The 19,789-nt window shown below is 39.9% G+C and overlaps 1 protein-coding gene across 3 annotated transcripts; it reads right to left on the bottom strand.

Annotated features, from left to right (window-relative positions):
• Window positions 1-939: 939 nt before the first annotated feature.
• On the bottom strand, window positions 940-15,343 carry LOC121304392 (apolipoprotein L3-like). 3 transcript variants are annotated; one of them, XM_041235500.1, is made up of 4 exons: window positions 13,794-15,329; window positions 3,253-3,445; window positions 2,632-2,711; window positions 940-2,186 (listed from the first exon to the last, which is right to left on the bottom strand). In XM_041235500.1, exons 1-4 carry the CDS (start codon window positions 13,794-13,796, stop codon window positions 1,428-1,430), a joined length of 1,035 nt encoding a protein of 344 aa, XP_041091434.1. In that variant the 5' UTR covers window positions 13,797-15,329; the 3' UTR covers window positions 940-1,427. The 3 variants fall into 3 exon arrangements, 1 of the variants encoding a protein (XP_041091434.1); XR_005947947.1 differs by lacking the exons at window positions 940-2,186; window positions 2,632-2,711; window positions 3,253-3,445 and adding an exon at window positions 12,463-13,123 and having other exon boundaries at window positions 13,794-15,343; XR_005947948.1 differs by lacking the exons at window positions 940-2,186; window positions 2,632-2,711; window positions 3,253-3,445 and adding an exon at window positions 12,463-13,170 and having other exon boundaries at window positions 13,794-15,343.
• Between the last annotated feature and the right edge of the window lie 4,446 nt (window positions 15,344-19,789).

A 19,789-nucleotide genomic window follows, 5' to 3' on the forward strand; every position in this document is an offset into this window, starting at 1 on the left:
TCTGATAAGGCTGAATAACATAGTTTCGGTAACATATATTTGCTTTACCTTCCAATACATTATATATCACTGAGAAACTGTTTTCTATAAAGCTGACACAATTCTATGTTTATGATAATTTGCTAGTAGCTCTGTATTGGCTTACAAAAGAAAGCAATTGAAGCTTGATTTTGTTTTTAGAGAATTAATATTAAAACCACCATGAATTGTTAATGACAACAAAATACACCATGAAAATCTTTCATCTTAAAATGAAGAAATGTTTTGGAATAAAAACAAAAAATAAAATGCAGCTACTCTTTGTTAAAATCCTAACACTATCTCTACCCTTTAGAAATTCTTCACAGAAACTTAGCCCAGAAGATAATCAAAAACATCAATATATACAAATCAATCCATGATTTCAAATAATAAATGTAGTTAATAAAATATAAAAATGCGTCAACAAATTAAAGCAAAGTCAGAAGTACTGCAGTGCATATTGAATATGATCAAGATGTATTATGCATTAAAAATTAAAAAAAAAAACATTTCAAAGTAAACATAATCCTGTACAAAGCTTACAGGATAATGTAGCATCCTATCCCAATGCCTCTTGAAAAGACCTAATGTATAGAGCAAGGGGAAATATATGAAATATGTTGGCAGGTGAAGCCTATACTTAATTGTGTGTTATTTCAACTATGAATGAATCCACAGCCCAAGTTTATGAGGTTAATTTCAGGGAGATCTTCATGGGGACCCAGCACTATTGAGTCTAAGAAACTTTCTGTTCGTTACCTCTATAGTAACAAAAAATTATATATATACACCTCAGTAGACAATCCCAAATGCTGAGTAGGCTACTTTTTTATTTTAATCAATTCAGAAGTGACTTATCTAGCGCTCATCTTCAGATCAGAGTGGTTTTTTTTAGTTTAGTTTTTTTTTTTTTTTTGGGGCAAAAAGGATTTTTTCCCAAAAACGCCCCCTAGAAGTAAATTATCAATCAAAAGCAAACACTGACATTTTATACATTTATTACTATCTGAATGAAACTCGCTGAAGCCAACCATTAACTCTGCACTATTCAAATAAAGCAAACAACATGGGACAAGATAATACACAGTTATGTTTTTGTATAATCTTTTTCATTTTGCTTTTCAGCAATGGGGTTCATCACCAGAGTGAGTTCCAGTTTTATCTTTTGACACTATTTTACAACTACGATCCATCTCCTGCCTTCAAAACCATGGCTGTTGCTATACACTATAGCATTGATGGACACTGACCAACCAACACTCAAAACTATTATTATGCCTGTAACCTGTTTGCCTCAACTATTTGATATGTGTGTAAATACAACAATGTCTTAAAGATATAGGGAGGGTACATTTATTTCTGGGAGATTTTCTATAATTTTCGGGAGGAGGAAGGGTGAATGCGGATCAAGAAGGCTCCTGGAAGTCCAGAGAGAGTTGGTTTGCCTGAAACTTTTTTGGATTTTTCATTTGTGCGATACAGTCCTCTACTTTTGCTAGTTCTTCTTCTATACTTTGAGCCAGATCACGGATCTCTTTTGCTCTTTCAGTTTTACATCCCTCATGGATTTCAATAGACTTCTTAATAATAGCAAATGAATCCAGCACTATCACAAGTGCAGCCAACACTATACCTGCTACTCTGGCAACGTTAGCAGCTACTCTAGCGCCTACAGCTACAATGTCATCAAGCACTCCTACAAAATTACCTATGGCAAAGATCCTGTATACATGATTCATCCAGTTAATATCACCTACTTCCTTCTCCTCTGAAAGTTGGCCACATACATATTCCAAGAGTTCTGCAATCTCTTTTAAGTCCTGCACAATTTTTTCATGTACATCCTTAACATCATTGTTCAAATCTTTATTTTTAACATTCCTGCATATGTCTGCAGTGACAGTGGTAACACCCCCAGCAACACCAACCCCAACCCCTACACCAGTTAGTATAGCAGAGGCTCCAAATGTAAAGGGAAGCAGTGCCAGCCCTGTTATGGTTAGAATACTTCCAGCTACAGCAACAGAACTTCCAGCTACATTTGCTATGGTGGAGTCCATTTGAAGTTTATCCATGATCTCTGCAGTCTTCTTAAGCTCTTCCACAAAAATTAGTATTCTTCCCTTCCTTTCTGCATACTGTTGTTCCATGTAACTAACTGTTGCCTGAAAAAATGTAATGTTAGAATACAAAGAAATGTTAATAGAAAGTACAATACCACCAATCATTCTTATAAGAAATAGCAAACTCAAATATGGTTCTCCTCCACTGTCTAGATGGCAGTATTTTGGTTGCTGGTTAAATTTATTAACAGCAGGTAAATCTTAATCCTGCATCGTTGCTTTAGTTTGCAGCCCTAGCTCAGTTCTTTTAAATCTGCACAGTCAGCTGCAATCTATGTAGCCACCTTGCTTCAGCTGCCTGTGACCGTGACGAATGCTCAGCTGCACAGAACTACAAGAATCCGAGTCATCTGCATCTCTGACTGGGTTACTACCTGAAGTGGATTAGGGTCTATGGTAGTCTGCTAAAACATATTTGCCCTCCATCTATTAAACACTCAAGAGTCCTAAAACTGTTGACTGTTTAAATGTCACCCGAGTGACTTACCTGATAAGCAACTGTCATCAAAACAACTAATTCTGTCTCACAGAGTTCAAGGAATATTTTTTCTTTTGCAGGACCCAAATCTGCAAAGACAGACATTATTAGTTTCTAATCTTTGATTATCAAAAACTAGATTGATCATCTGGGGGTGAGGTCCAAAAATTAACAGGTATTGATTCCATCTTCAAGTACAAGAGATTTTAAGTATTGTAAGTCCTCCCTATTGTAACCTACAAGCATCTATTTCAAAATGAAAACAGCGCAAGTACCATTCTGAACATTTAAAAAATAACTGAATCAATATGATCAAAATATCTGACAGGGAGAATGGTCAGAAACAACGCTCAATCAATAAGTGCAAAATATTGTTGATGCTTTTCTTTTTAATACAATCATTTTTTAAATTAATTTCAATCTACATTTTTATCTTTAACTTACTAAAGAATACTGTTATAAATGTGCTTTCCTGATCTCTCTGCATGTGAGACAAACTTGGCTAACACCTTGCAGGCCTTAATTGAAGTCACTTGCAGAAATGTTTTATGCAATGGTAACTTTCACGACTGGTACCACATTCAGCAATCATAGGATAGTTACTGTTTAGTTCGGTGGAAAGTTTTTCACCTGTAAGCTGTTGATATTCATTTATCAGCTGCTTGATCTGAGTCTTCATATTTGCAAGTGCCTCTTTGCCAGTATAGTTAGTGACAGGTCCAATGCATTTTAACTTTAGTATGTCAAACTCTTTTCTGCACTTCAGTTCAGATGTTTCATAATTCATCTTCAGGAGATCCATTCTATTGTCTTCAATTAGTACCTAAGATAAAGTCAACAGTTGAAATATTGTTATACTGAAGCTATGCAAAATGGATGTCTAACAGTCACAAACTTGTTCCATGGCTACCACTAAACATGATGACAGTTCAAACTTCTAAAACCAAGATGTAAGCTTTTTTTCCATAATCCACTTTCCAAAAGCTGGAGAGGTAAGGTAAAATATTATTATTATTATTATTATTATTATTATTATTATTATTATTATATTATTATTATTATTAATAAATATGCTTAAACGTTTACAAAACAACCTAAAATTGCCAGTTCCAAAAAAGAGATAAATGCAAAGTTATACAGTACTAATGGTTTACTGTAGCTACAGGGTTATGTTTGCATTTCATATAATTTTCTTTATTGTATCAAAAGTTCACATTTTTTATTCCAAGTTTTCTGGATGTCAGTAAGAAATATGGTGTATTTTTCATATGTCTTCATCTATTATTACTTTCCTCTGTGAATGTTCCTGAGGAAAAGTTGAAAAACATAATTCTCCAGTTGATTTACCTATAGGCCTAAATATCAAAATGTCAGGTTACCTACCGTAACCCTGGTTCCCTGAAAGAGAAGACGACCACCACCAGATAGGTATGGGATATTCCTGCCCTTCAGGTAGGTATTACTGGGCTCTCTATACTAGAGCTACCGAAAGACCCCTTCCCGTGATGATGCACTCGGTCCCGCCTACCGAGGGAATAAAACCGTCACTCAGAGGAAGACTGAAGCGACCTCGTGGGTGGTGGTGGTCTTCTCTTTCAGGGAACTAGGGTTACGGTAGGTAACCTAACGTTCTCTTTCAATTCGAATACGACCACCACCAGATAGGTATGGGATAGCCTATATCAAAGCCGTCGCGAGGGAGAAGGAATGGCAGCAATTGAGGAATGCACAACAAGGGGTTAGCGGTGTGAACCTACACCCTCAAGGACCCTTGTGCCTATAGATGGCAATGCAGGGTCTACCCATTAATACGGTAGAACCTGACGAAAGCATGCTGCGTAGCCCAGCTAGCCGCAGTACAAATGTCAGACATTGAGAAGCCCTTGAAGAGGGCCCAAGATGTAGCCAACCCTCTAGTGGAGTGTGCGGCTACCCTACCCGGAGGGGGCAAGCCAGCACCATCATACGCAGTCAAGACTGTGTCCACAATGCAGTGTGACAGACGCTGCTTAGAGAGGGGCTGTCCTAGGGTCCGTGTCCTGTGACAGACAAAGAGCTGGTCAGATTGACGCAGTGCTCTTGTCCTATGCACGAAGCATCTCAGTGCCCGCACTGGGCAGAGGAAATTCAATCTGTCATCCTCCGTCGAAGCAAATGGAGGCGGATGAAAAGACTCCAGTTCCACAGACTGGTTAATGTGGAAGGCTGTAATCACCTTTGGCGGAGTTGATGCACAGCGACACCCTGCTGCCATCTTCCCAAATACGCATGCAGGAGCTGTGCACAGACAGTGGCTGCAGCTCACTGATCCGCTTAGCGGAGGTGATAGCCAAGAGGAAAGCTGTCTTCATAGGCAGGTACTTCAGCTCTATGGAGTGCAAGGGCTCAAATGGGGCCTTCATGAGAACCTCTAGAATAATAACAAGGCTCCATTCGGGGAGAACAGTCCTTGGAGGGCGTAATAGCCATGCGTCTTTAAGGAAATGGGTAACCAAAAAGTACGCACCAGGAGACATAGAATCTATGGGGGCATGACAAGCAGAGGTAGCCGCTAAATACACCTTCAAAGTGGAAGGTGACCTTACAGCATCAAACAGTTCTTGCAGAAACTGCAGGATGACTGGCATAGGGCAAGTAATGGGGTCATGGTTACCAGCCAGACACCAAGCTTGAAAATACTTCCACTTGTAGGCATACCTAGTGGAGTCCGCCCTAGCGCTGTGCATTGTTCCCATAACCGCGCCTGATAGCCCTAGGGCTAGCCAGCAGTCCTATTCAGGGGCCAGACCCATAGCTGGAACCTGCCCGGTTCCGCGTGCCAAAGAGAGCCTTTCGCCTTACTGAGGAGATCCAAACAAAGTGGAATCTCCCAAGGCTGGCCATGTGACAGCTGGCACAGGGTCGAGAACCATATTCTTCTGGGCCACTTGGGAGCCACTAGGAGAACTGACGCCTTCTCCAACCGGACTTTTTCTAGAAAAGCCGGGAGTAGCTGTATGGTTGGGAAAGCGTAAAAAATCGCTTTTGGCCACTCGTGCGCTAGGGCGGCTACGCTGAGTGTACCACCTAAGTGGCACAGCAAGGCAGCCACTTCTTTCTGAAGTACCGAGGCTTGTAGAGGGACTGTCACTAAAGTATTTGTGACATCTCGAAAGGGAGGAGGTCCCAAGCGGAACTGCAGCGCTTGGGACCTCCAAAAAATGTAGCAGCCATTCTGCACGGTGGCGAGCACCCAGGAGTCTAAGGTACAAGCTTGCCAGTATTGCAGCTGTTGTGCTAAAAAGGAGTCTGAGGCCGCCAGACTTCAGGGGCCCTGGCTGGGCTGCTGAGGCTGGACCTGGGCAGTTTAGAGTCAGTGTTTAGGGCGCTGGCCTTGAAAACACCTCCTCTGATGCGGTTTTATGGACTGACCATGACCTGTGTTCCCTCTGTCTGCCAGTTGGGATCAGTTACCTGCTGATGTGCCCTGAAGGTGATGCTTTAGATCACCCAGCGGAGCAGACACATGGGGAGGGAGCAACACGGCCACCTGATGTGATGCTTCACATTCCCGGTGAGATTTTTGTAATATCTCCTCCAAAGCTGGCCCAAAAGTGTGTCCTGGGGATATGGGCGCGTCAAGCAGCACGGCCTTATCCGCATCATGGACCCTGGCTTGTGTCAGTCACAGCTGTCTACGAGCCACTACCAAGCTGGCTAGGCTCTGGCCAAGGGCTCGCCCTTGGAGACCGGAGACCTGCAGCAGCATACTGGACAGGAGACGCAACTCGGAGGCCACCGGCTCAGGGAGCTGGGCCTCACGCAGTACACTGTTCCAAATATGCGGTAAACACACTCACCGTATTGGTTAACCGAGTAGCATGCGTTTCTACTGCGTAAGATGCGTCTCCGTCACCCTACATTGAGGGTTCGGGCATGCCGGGTCTCTAGCCAGACCACCCACCGGCGGGGCCTTAACCAGGGCCGCGATGATGGAGTCTGAGACACTCTCGGAGCCGGGCTCTTTCTCAGTAAGGGTCTCACCCACTTGCATATCAGAGGAGAAATAAGCTCCATCCCCTGAGGCCGCTATGGAAAGTGTACCCTCCTGTTCCGGCTGAGGTGACCCTCCCCAACCACCCTGCACTCCCATAGCCAATACAGAAAGCACGGGCACCTCATTTGATGCTCCATTTACCCCGTTAAACGCCTTGCTCACTAAATATCAAGGTATTCCTAGATAGGCTATTGGCTTCTTTTTGGAAAAACACTAACGGTTTTAATGAGCAAGCCGTACCCCTTGAGTAGTGGCACCCCAAAGTGTAGCCCATTATAACCAATACAGAATGCATGGGGGCACGTCTTTAATGCCCAATTTACTCCCCTTAGACGACTTGCTCACTAAATATCGAGGTATCCCTACATAGGTTATAACCCCCTCTTTGCAGAAACACTAACAATTTTAGTGAGCAAGTCATACCCCAAGAGCAGCAGCACCCCAAAATGTAACCAATAAAAATACATATGAGCAAGGCGCCTAAGGTGGGTAAATGAGGCAAAACAAGCGGGTAATATAGGGTACCGCTATGCCGCTGGTACAGATTTGTTATTAATATTTTTGTTTTTTTTAAAAGAAGGAGCGATTATTTTTTAAATAGTAGCAATATTTTAATTGAGCATGATGTGGAATGAGTTAAAACACACAGAAAAAGGACACGCTGCTTTGTCAACTACACCGTGAATAACGAACCGGGAATAAGTAACCAACCTCCAGGTGGTTCTCTCCGTTCTCCACTACGAACACATTCAACACGTTGCGGCAAAAGCTGCAGGTTCTTATAGTGGTGACCGAGGGGTTAACTAGCTATTAATTATCTTGTTAATCCTTTGGACACATTTTGCATGGGTTTACTAAAGATGCGTGACTGTGAGGCAATTCAATAATTACTAGCCGACAGTCACGCATTCTCACAAGGTATTTCTAAAATAATGACAAAACAAATAACATGGAGGACGGCACCTCGCTCGTTCTTGCCAAACAATAAATCAAAACAAGGCTTTTCGCCGTCATATATAATATAAATCATAATACAAATATATACAAAGGGGCAGTGGAGAGTGTATTTATCACTATTATTAAAAGGGCATGCTATTAATCTTAATTTTATTTAAACTATGATACAGTTATATATATTATATATATATATATATATATATATATATATATATATATATATATATATATATATATATATATATATATATATATATATCCTGCAGATTAATGGGGTAAAATTTTAATCCAATTATAGATTGAATGATGGGTATCATACATGGGTATTTTAAATGCTCTATCCTGATTGGTCAAACAGGTCACATGGAGGTGTTGATATTACAGCATATCACCATGGGTCGGCACTTTTTTCAAAAACGGGCAAATCACTGGCAGATATCCATACATTAGAATTTAAAAACAAAAACGGTAGACATATTGGAATTTATCGCAATAAACATGACCGATGAGATTTATGTAAATGTTGAACTTTTGGGAAACCGAAGTGTACATGAGATATTGAATGAATCTGAATCGATCACCAATGATTAATTAAAGTAGTGAAAAAATCAAAAATAAGTATTCAAATAAGTAACCGCGTATTCCATGCAATTAACGTCTTTCTCGGCACTGAAGCTGTAGCACAAATCTTTTATGGATACCTCCTGTTACTACCCCGGATAACAAAGCATTATTGTGAGGAAGGGTCTGTGTGATTTAAAGGCTGTCTTTTTGAGCTGTGTCATGATGAAAATGGGCAGTAATATTTTACTTTAAAATGTAAACGAAGACTTACAAGAAGTGTAATGAATCAAAACTGAACTTTCAATGGCAATGTTCAATTCAACATCTGAAATTATTTTTTAATTAATGCATTTGTGATTTTATTTTTGTATGTTTTAAGAGACTATTTTTTTCTAAGTTCAGGCAGAGGTGGAACGATATTTAAAAAAAAAAATTACTTTTTTTGTTAATTGAAACATGATTTTATGGGTTTTTTTGGGGGGGCTGGGGGGTTGTAATGTTGGTTGATCCTATTTTATAAGTGCAATAAGACACTTCAGTGTGTGGGATATACTATAATATCCACAAGCTCCGGGCAGTTAAAGTCACTCGGATTCGCCTCGTGTGGATATTACAGTATATCCCACACCCTGTCCCACACCATATTCGATATTCCCGCAAACAAATATTTCACCCAATGAAAGATGTTATGCTAAGGGGTCATTTAAGCCATGTCTCCTTAATTTGCGAGTTAGCAATCTCTGCTTATGAACACGGAAAATAAGAATACATATTCACTATACATTGTACAATAGGTTACGTCATATAGGCTAATGGTTCATAGATCCTACATAAAAACTTGCAATCGAATGCTTTTTCACTCAGTAAAGATTCAAGCAGTCATTTAAGCCATGTCTCTGATTTTCAAGTAGCAATCTCTAGTTACGCACACGGAAACTATGCATTCATATTCACTTTAAGAAAACAAGAATGGGGATAAGAACAAGAACAGCAAGAAAAGCAACAACACTACTACTACTACTACTAACTTCTTCACAATAATAATAATAATAATAATAATAATAATAATAATAATAATAATAATAATAATAATAAATAATAATAATAATAATAATAAACTACTACTACTACTACTACTACTACTACTACTACTACTAATAATAATAATAATAATAATAATAATAATAATAATAATAATAATAATAATAATCGCCAGATTTTGCTTTGAAACGTGATGATTTTCCTATAACTAAACAAACAAAACGTTTTCTATACTGTAAAGAATTTACATAGAAATGGCATGTTTGTTTATGCCCAAATATGTTGCACATACAGCAAGTCTTAATACAATGCTTAAGAAATACATGTAGCAGCTATGTACCATTATATAATGTAATCTACTGTACAATGTAAAGTGAATATGCATGCTTATTTTCCATGTTCAGAACTAGATATTGGTAACTCGCAAATCAACGAGACATGGCTTAAATTATCCCTTAGCATAACATCTTTCATTGGGTAAAATATTAGTGTTTTGCGCGAATATCCAATATCCACCCGAATATCCAATATCCAACATCAGCCTAACTTCAACGGGATGGTGTTACCCCGAGACAGGCACACGACACAAAATGGCTCTCGGAGTCGGCGAACACAAAGCCTGTTTGAGCGTTTTAACAGGAACAGTAATTATTTGTAGCACTTGCTTTATTGTTTTCTTTTATTTAACGCGGTTAAACTGGGCAGTTACGTGAAGTAATGGATATTTAAATAACTACGTGCTATTTACATTTTAAAAACAAACCTTAAAATAAGAGGTATTGCTTGGTAAAATAAATGCCACTTTTAACATTAAGCTAAATAGTTCTTGAAACCTACAAAGAAATAACAGTAATCGTTTACAAACAAACAAACAAATAAATAAACAAACAAACAAAAATAGAAGGTTTAAATCATGTACCTGCTGTTGGAGGGAGATTCTGTATTCAGTTTTGAAACTACTGTCATGGAAATTCTAATAAAAGGAAGAGAGACTGCGAGTTCCAAACACACAAGCCTTTTTTTCAGGTTTGCAAAATGAAAACACTCTCAACACACAGGGTGCTAGATAATCATTGAGCACTGTTCCTACATACAAAAGCAGATTGGTTCCTTATATACTCTTAACACTAGGAAGTTAATAACATTATACATATACATTAGCCAATCATATCAGAACAAATGAGCACAAAAGCATCCAATAATAATGCATAATTATGTCTACTTTGTCACTGGGACAAAAGCAAGCTTAATTAAGGGGTAGGTGGTTGGGTGTTCGTATAGAAAGTCACGTACACTCAACCTATGGTTCTAGTTTGACAGCTACAGTCCCCTAAAACTGCAGCGTCTGGCGGTTTGCGGTTACTTCTCCTTTTTACTAGACAAGTAGACAGTTCTTTATATATTAATTGCTTTGCTAAAGCCTATATGGTATAAAAAACAACAGGTCTTGGAAAAGTACAAGTAACTTGTACTTTTTCATTATGCAAGTAGCTAATACTCTGACATGTGCCATTTCCTACTACGCTCTAGAGTTGCCACCACCCAATATTTATACTAGAACAAGAAAAAGAAAGTGAAAACGCACCAATGTCCCTATCACAAAGAGATAGAAAAACGGATGTTCTGTGTTTATTCAGTAAATTTGGCACGCTACCAATATCCTATATAGCTGTAGGGTACTGAAGTGAGAATTATATATATATATATATATATATATAGATATATATATATATATTATATATATATAGGTATGTATAATCTTATGAGTATTGACTGATAAAGGTTCTGATCTTTATCTGTACTTTTAATCGTCCTGGATTTTGTTGGCTATTGTGGCTATTGTGACACCAGCATATAATACAATTTAGTGCATAATATGTATAAGATAAACAAAAACGTTATTGATATATCTTGCTCTATATAAAACAACACTGTTATTTGCAACTTGTAATTTGCGGGATATTGTGTGCGTGACGGGACAACCCCGCCCCTGGGTGTATTTTGAGTTATTTTGTATAGCGTGGGTTGTGTAACACGGGTGATTTTAAGAACAAAACACCTGCAACTTGTTCAAAGGAATGCGCATTTGTGCCAGAATATTTGATGTATCCCTCACAATTCCTTCACGATTTCTTTTTGGACAGTATCAATTATGCAAATTTCCATTTCTAATTATCCCATACAACTCTCTGGAGCTCACGTGAGACTACACATACGCTATGCTTACATGAAAAAAATCCAGAATGATTGTCCATAAGAACAGTTCATAGGATTAGAAGTCTATCTACATTCATACTGTGCATAATACTTTATTATCCAGTCCATTTATGCTGTTCAATAACATAACAGCACATGTAATAGTTCAGTTGGTTTTGCTGTGCTCAGTATTTGGACCCAGAACAGCATTCTGCACTTGTCAAAGGCAGCCCAAATGTATGAGCCCTTCCTACCCAATAGCAGTCCCTGGTTGAGAGTCTGTCTGCGAGATTGTGGTGGGAAAATTACAATGGTGCTACTGCTATGATTGTTCAGGGTTTCCATGCTCAGGTTTAAATGCTGTTACGGGTTATAAGATTTAGGTATCATATAATAATAATGCATTATGTACTAGTGGTTGTTGTTGTGCATACTTTCTCTTTCTCACTGCAGGGTAAGCAGCCCATATAAGGGATGGAAAGATACTGACTACAAGCTCGAAAGAAGAAGTACTCTGAATTTTTTTTTATTTAGCAACCGCAAGCTGCATCCGTGACAGTTCACAGAAATGTCACCGGCTTAGTCAGAATAGGTATAATTTTAGGATGTTTGCAATTTAGATAAGTTGTTATTGTTGCATATGATTGGTCTCATTTTAATCTTCCAAGCTGTTGCTATCCGCGAACATTGTCGTGGAAATTCTAATAAAGGAAGAGAGACTGAGTTCCAAACACACAGGCCTTTATTTCTTAAGTTTGCAAACTGAGAACACTCTCAGCACACAGGGTGCTAGATAATCATCGAGTAGTGCTCCAACATACAGAGTTGGATCAGTTTCTTATATACCTTAAAACTATCAGTAAGGCAGAAGGCTAGCCAATGATGATTCAGATATTAGCATATAAGGGAAACAATTTATAACTATGCATACGTGGTATATAGCTAAGCAAGCAAATAACAGAATGGCTGTTTTGTGTGTATAGCAAAAAAAAGAAAGACAAGTCTGGCTCATCTTATTATCCATTGTCTCACAGCTGCAGCTGCAATGTAGGCAAAACTTTATCTTAAGCAAAGCATACAAGGTTATGCGAGCAAGAAGCCAGTACTTTTCCATGCTGAGCAAATCCAATTCTCTATAATATTCTCAACATTACAATATGATTTCAGAAAATGGATTATCATGGTTTTCTACAGGCATTAAGAGTGGTAAGTTAAGTACTGAATCAGTAGTTTTAACAAAACAAGTTTTAACACATTTTATACCCAAGCTAACACATATTAGTATAAGTTAAGCAAGGTTTATAAAGTTTAACATATAGTGTAATATAAACAAAGTGGCAACCCAACGTATCCCGCTTGCAGATTTTTTTTCTCTTTTCTTCTTTTTGTTCTGAGTTCTGTGTGATTTTCAGTGTGGCTGCGGTTTGTAATATCTAGCTCTTTTATTATCTTTAAGTTCAGTTAAGAGCCAGGTGAGAGACACAGTTAATATGCTGCCAAGAAAAATAAGTCAGGACTCTGGGGGTCCAAAGCTGACTGTCCCAAGGCCGTCCAAGCCGTCTACGTTATTCCAGGGGGCGATACATGGATGCCCCATGGATTCCAGTTGGACAGGCGCGACCCAAACGAAAGGAGCGCAAACAGCGCGACACTGGGGGAGAATTTGAATCCGTCTTCACTTTGCCAGTCAGTCACCTGCAACACAGACTTAAGCCAGACACCAGTATCTTTCCACTCTATATCATCTGTTTTTGCTATGCTTATATGTGGCACAGAGTAAAGTAAAAACTGATCGCTGTTTAGTTTAATGGGTGCAACACAAAAGCGTAAACCTATATACAAGGCTGTGCACGTAATTGTTTCGTTAAATGGAGGTTGTGCTAAGCACATTTTCTCAAATTCATAATCTCTTGATGAAGGTGAGTACAGGGCAGTGCAATGTAAGGCATAAGGTGATATAAACCCAGTTTCATGACCCCAATGTTTTCGAGCCAATTTAAATAATTCCTCAGTTTGTTCTCCTCCGTTTTGTATATCCCATGAATAGAACCAACTACGGGTCTCAATCATCTGGGCCATCATCAAGGGACACGAAACGGTAACTCCTTTTGCTCACATTTAATTTCACAATTGAATTTACATAGTAGATCTCGCCCCGCTAGGTTACAAGGGCAGCACTCAGAGAAAATAAACCGATGCATAAACGTTTTCCATTCATATTGTACCAGTAAAGGCATCATAACTTTTTCCCTCAATACTACCCCCGAGGCTCCCACTGTTTTTACTGATTCATTTGATATCATTGAATTATGCATAGTTCTAGCATTTATGACAGACATTGCAGCACAAGTATCAATTAAGAATTCAAATGACTCACCATTCACGAAGAGATCAACGGTGGGGGCTTCTTGTGGTTTAGAAAAAGTAAGCACGTACTGCTGTGCACGTAATTGTTTCGTTAAATGGAGGTTGTGCTAACCAATGTTGGTGTCAGCTGTCCTTGCCTCGCTTCATTCTGGTTTCTGTTCTGTATGGTGATACTTGCGGTGGGGGAGCGCTCTGACAGTTACTCCCGTTGTTTTGCTGTTGTTGCTGCTGTCTCTGACAATCTCTAGCAAAATGTCCTTCCTGGACACAATTATACCAACTAGTGTCTTTATTCTGGCTCTGAAAGTTTCTGTTGCCACCGTCTCCGCTTCACCCTCCCCGACCTCTCCCACCACGCCCGCGTCGGTATCCGCCTCTGATTGATCCTTCGCCTTGATCCAGCTGAGCTGCTTGCAATTTGACTCATTTTTCGGCTTTTGTCTTTTGATTGCTCTCTTGCTTCTGTTGTTGTCTTTCAGTGTGCTTGCAATGTTCATGAACCTGAATGAGGGGAGCCGTCTCCCATTCAATGCATGTCACCCGTGCCTGTTTATTCAGGACAGGTAAGAGTCCGTTTATTATGGCTGCTTTTAGCAGACTGTTCTGGTCGGAGTCCGCTGTGTTTACGAAAGCACGTCTCCAATGTTTGTCTATATTCCAAGCAATGTCTTTAATCTCATCTTGTCTCCAGGTGCGCTGTCAGGGGGTGGGGGGGTAGGGGTATGATAATGGCGTTGTTCGGATTGCCTTTTGGTCCCGACCATGTAATGAGCTTGCTGGAAGATCCTGATGTCTCAGGTGATTCTGGTGATGATAATTAGCTCAGTCCAGGGGGCGACCAAGGGGCTCAAGTCCACCGGGAACCACCTTGGAAACCTGTCGGGTTGCTTGGGGTGGATATCAGAGGCGGAGGCGCGGGTGGCGGACCCTCTGCCGCTGGCGGGAGCTGTTGGCGGACCCGGACGGGTCGATCAGGCTGAGGAACAGGGGCTGTGGAAACAGAAACACAACAGAAACACAGGGGAGCTACATTCTTGTAACTTTCTTTCACTCGGGGTTCCTTCTAGTGGAAAATCAGCTATTTTTTGCCACAAAACAACCTGGTCTACAGCACCGCGACCCCATTTATCAACCATTGTTCGTCCCGGTCCAACCAGCGGGTCCGGGAGACAGACCTCTCTTTTACTATTACTTGACCCCATTGTAATCAAACCCACGTCCACACACACACACACACAATTATTAGATAACACTCGTTCACTCGCTCATTCACAGTTATCTGTCGTCCACAATATACCACTGCCTATTTTTATTTGTACCACTTGCACAGAAAAATGACTTTTCTTAATTACAATCCAACAGTGTGCTAGGTATATTAATCAACTACACTAGGCGTATGACGCTTTTGTAAAATGTATTTATTTATTTATTTTAAAAACTGTGCACTTAATTTTTTCGATTGTTATTTTTGGTTCAATATTCGGTATTTAATACAGTGTCTTTTTAACTAATTTCATTTGTAATTACTTGCTAGAGTTATTCATAGATCAATCAAATTACTTAATTTACCTGTTTCCGGATTAGGATTTATATGTCTATTAGACAACAAAGTTCCCAGAACTTTTCTGCGCAGCCCGTTCCCAGAACGGGTTTTATCAGGTTCCCAGAACCTGAACCACGTGGTCTATCTTAATTTTGTCCTCTAGACAATAGAGTTCCCAGAACTCTTTCTGCGCAGCCCGTTCCCAGAACGGGTTTTATCAGGTTCCCAGAACCTGAACCAATTGGTCTATTTTATGTATGAAGAAAACCAGTCTCACCCTTTGTCTTTGTTCGGGATGTCGTATCCGTCCACCGATGCTCCCAGCCGGGTTCAAGGCGGTTCCTTCTCTGAAATTATTTCAGAGTGTGGTTCCCTGAGCCACTCCTAAGCAGCCCTCGTGCACGGTTAACCTCGAAGTTCCCGGGAGCAATCGGAAAACGGAGCTAGCCCTCCCGTCTAGGGTGCCAAGAATTGTCGTGGAAATTCTAATAAAAGGAAGAGAGAGACTGCGAGTTCCAAACACACAGGCCTTTATTTCTTAAGTTTGCAAACTGAGAACACTCTCAGCACACAGGGTGCTAGATAATCATCAAGGAGTGTTCCAACATATAGAGTTGGATCAGTTTCTTATATACCTTAAAACTATCAGTAAGGCAGAAGGCTAGCCAATGATGATTCAGATATTAGCATATAAGGGAAACAATTTATAACTATGCATATGTGGTATATAGCTAAGCAAGCAAACAGCAGAATGGCTGTTTTGTGTGTATAGCAAAAAAAAAGAAAGACAAGTCTGGCTCATCTTATTATCCATTGTCTCACAGCTGCAGCTGCAATGTAGGCAAAACTTTATCTTAAGCAAAGCATACAAGGTTATGCGAGCAAGATGCCAGTACTTTTCCATGCTGAGCAAATCCAATTCTCTATAATATTTCTCTTACAATACTGAGTTAAGCTTCTGTGATCAGCTCGCAATAACTGCAGGTTACAAGATATATATTATGCTTGCTGACTCTGCGAAGTCAGAACACTGCTTGGTCCTTCCTAACACCTACGTGTGTTGAGTGTGTTCTTGGGTTTGCAAACTATTAAACTTGTTTACTCAATCTTGTTTGTTCTACTGAGTCTCTATTACAGAGTTGATATCAAAACTCCCACGACAGGATGTTCAGTAAAAGGGGACCAGATGAGAGGAGACATGAGTGCCTGGGTGTCTGGGAACCCCAGGATTGGGGTAGATGGATCCTGTAGTCGTTCCAATAGGGGGAAGGAGACCCGAAAAAGCTCCCTGAGGTGACAGGAATAGGGGAGCCGTGGGATCCCATGAAGTTCATTTTCTTTTGCTGGTTGTGGTACTGCTGCACCTACTGCACCTCAGGCTGGTACAACAATGATAAACTTCTTATTAAAGTCAACATTAAAATGATCCAAAGGTACTCTGTTTATCTTTCTGTCGCTTTGCACTTTCTCCAGAATCTTTTGTGTTTTCTTCCTTCATTTTTCTTTTGCAAGTAAGAAGTGTGTCTCTTACTTGAAAAACGATACACAGGATAATCTGGATGTACGCTATCAAACACTAAAAACAATTCAACCACCCGCTATCGTTGTTAACAAAATGCAGCCGGGCCTAATAAATAATGAAACAGAACAGTCAATGCATTGTGATGATTATTTATTTACCCCCATGTGGAAGGGTGGTGGGTAATTCATTGACACAGGAGACAGACAGGTGGATTTGGGAACACCGCACAGGTGCCCAGTTTTATTTTGGGGTGCTCTTTTTCTTTTCGCCCGCAGATGGCGCTGTGGGTCCGTGGTCCACTTACCAATGATGATAAACAGAGCCACGGGAATACCAAGCGATGGTACACAATACCGGCGCCCTTGCAGGTGCTTCGAAACAATAATTCAAAACTGAAGACACAAAGAAACAGGGAAAATAAAACAGTAACAAAACTACAAAGAAAAAAGGGTGCTGCACTTGACAGCTATATCCCAGTCGTCGCTACCCGTGCGACCCGGATCACCGTCCTACACTGCCGGCTAACTAGCCTGCTCTTTTACAATACTCCGGGGTCTGCCCAAGGGTTCCCCGCTCTCACTGTCTCGCTGTGAAACTCTTTCATTTTCTTTTTCTCCCGGCTGATTCCCGGTCCTGCACTCTCGGCACGTCTAAGTGGGCAGACCTGAGGAAACAGCGGAGCATTATTTTATAGGGCTAACAATCTCCCAAGACTCGCCTCTCAGCCATTCAGAGAGGGGGAAAGTCCACACACCCACTTTCCCACCTCCCCGTGTCACTGCCATGATTCACAGGCGGTTGTTGGACGACTGCCGCCCTCTTCCTGCAGCCCTGTTAACACGCCAGCAGAGTCAGCACAGATCTCCCCCTGCTACACCCCCGTTGAAACCTCCTGTTCTATAAATATCAGTTTAATTAGAAATGTGGTCGAAGCGGTCGGGTCCCAAGAATCCACTTCTTTTCACGGTTCATCATAGTTTATCATTTTTATAAACCACGTGATTTCTCGGAAAGGGCCTGTTTGGAGTAAAGATAGAGTTCCGAGGTCACAAGAGTGAAAAACCGATTATGTTTGTTTTGTTTTCTTCTTCAAATTTAATTCACTGATGCTGTACCAACTCTTTGTATAACAACACAAACATACTTTAATTAATTAACATATGCTTTGTATTTAAACGTGGATCTCGCGAAAAATACCAGTTTTAAGAAGAATTAATTAACCTTAGCGGTTGTATCTTAAATGAATAGACAGTAAGGGAAATGCCAATTGTGGAAGTAAAGGAACTCTGTATAATCTACTGAACTACGACTGTTTTATTTATAATCTTGATGGACAAAAGTATTACCTGTAAATAAAAACGTGTTGTGCAGCACGAGAGAAACGAGCACGCTGGCCTATTGTTTGGTAACATACAATTGGGAAAGGACACCAAAAGATACAAGACGGTTCTGATATAGTTTCAGATATGTTTTTACGTTTAAAAATATTTCATTGTTTGAATTATTGGGCCGTGGAAGCAACCCTGTTTAAAAGAGACTGTGAATTATAGAAAGCTGCAGCTGAGCCGAAGGACAGCCTTTAAAGAAGGACTGTGTGTTTTGGAAACAATTAATTATTTAGCCATACAGGTTTTACACAAAACCACAGAAGAAACCTTGGGTACTTGAAATAAAATTAAAACATTAAAGAAGGAACTGGAACTTCAGAGATGGATTAGAAATACACAAAAGGACAGTGTTTGTTTTAAAAGTGTGTTTATTATTGAAAGGGACATTTTATTGAATACTTTGGTTATAAACTGCAACCGGGTCCTAAAGAACATTGCAACTGGCAGCTTTGGAACCAACCTGGGAGTCTGGACCTGGAAAACAGAAAATCATTGGGATTGCAATTACATTATAATACTGGACTTGGTTCAACTTAAAGATCTAAGGATACTTACCTCTGCAAAGACTGAAGAAGACCAAAAGAGGGTGACCGGATAACTACCACCTAGAGAGGGGGCACCGCACCGAGCTCCAGTTCTCCGACTGTCCAGCAGAGGACAGCATACCTACCTCTCAACTAGCGTCCTCTAGTGGAGAACCTCAACACAACCTGCAAAAAGATCAGAGAAAAGATTTAAACAAAGGACGGACATTCAATAAACAGTGACCAAACCAATGGTGGAGTGATACTTACCAGTTCAGTGCCCAAAAGAGGAACGGGTAAAATTTGAGGTTTCAAGAACCAACCATGGACTGTGTATTACTGAAAGAAAATTAAATATTAAGATTATTACCTTTATGAATTAACAGTGGTGTGTTGAGTAAAAGACTGTGTACTAAGAACCGGCCCATTTAAAGGACCCTTCATGAATGTATGTTTAAGTTTGAATGATAAGTTGTTGATTATTAAAGAATGTCTCACTTCTCCAAGCTCTGGTTTCCTGTTTACTTCCTCTCCCAACCACCTGCACCACTTCATTACCTATCATATATATATATATATATATATATATATATATATATATATTATATATTATATATATATATATATATATATATATATATTACTGCTGTGCAAACATTTTAGAGATGTTGCATTTTTCTACTCTGATGCATTATGAGCATCAACAATTTACTCAAAGCCTCCACTAGTGTTTTCTACTATTATAACAACCTTGACTTGCATAAAGAAGGAAAAACTTTGAGTCAAATAGCTCGCGTTACTTGATTTTCAAGGTGTGGTATCTGAAACATAATCAACAAGTACAGATAACCATCATCTGTAATTGACAAACTCGGGACTGGAAGACCCAAAAAGCTGTCCAGCAACGATGAGCAGTAATTGAAGATAATATCGTTAAGGAATAGAAAGAAGACAAAAGTTGAATTGACAGAAGGCACAGGTGTCGTTGTCCATCAAATCAACAGTACAAAGGTCACTCTTGAAATCAGG

The sequence above is a fragment of the Polyodon spathula genome, chromosome 37, assembly GCF_017654505.1.
Source record: "Polyodon spathula isolate WHYD16114869_AA chromosome 37, ASM1765450v1, whole genome shotgun sequence".
In the NCBI taxonomy this organism is placed as follows: domain Eukaryota; kingdom Metazoa; phylum Chordata; class Actinopteri; order Acipenseriformes; family Polyodontidae; genus Polyodon; species Polyodon spathula.

Bases quoted from the DNA above. Each gene is read 5' to 3' on its own strand.
- LOC121304392 (XM_041235500.1), bottom strand. The intron at 2,712-3,252 runs GTGAAAAACTTT...CTGTCTTTGCAG, and splicing joins TGAATATCAACAGCTTACAG to ATTTGGGTCCTGCAAAAGAA. The intron at 2,187-2,631 runs GTAAGTCACTCG...ACATTTTTTCAG, and splicing joins TGATGACAGTTGCTTATCAG to GCAACAGTTAGTTACATGGA.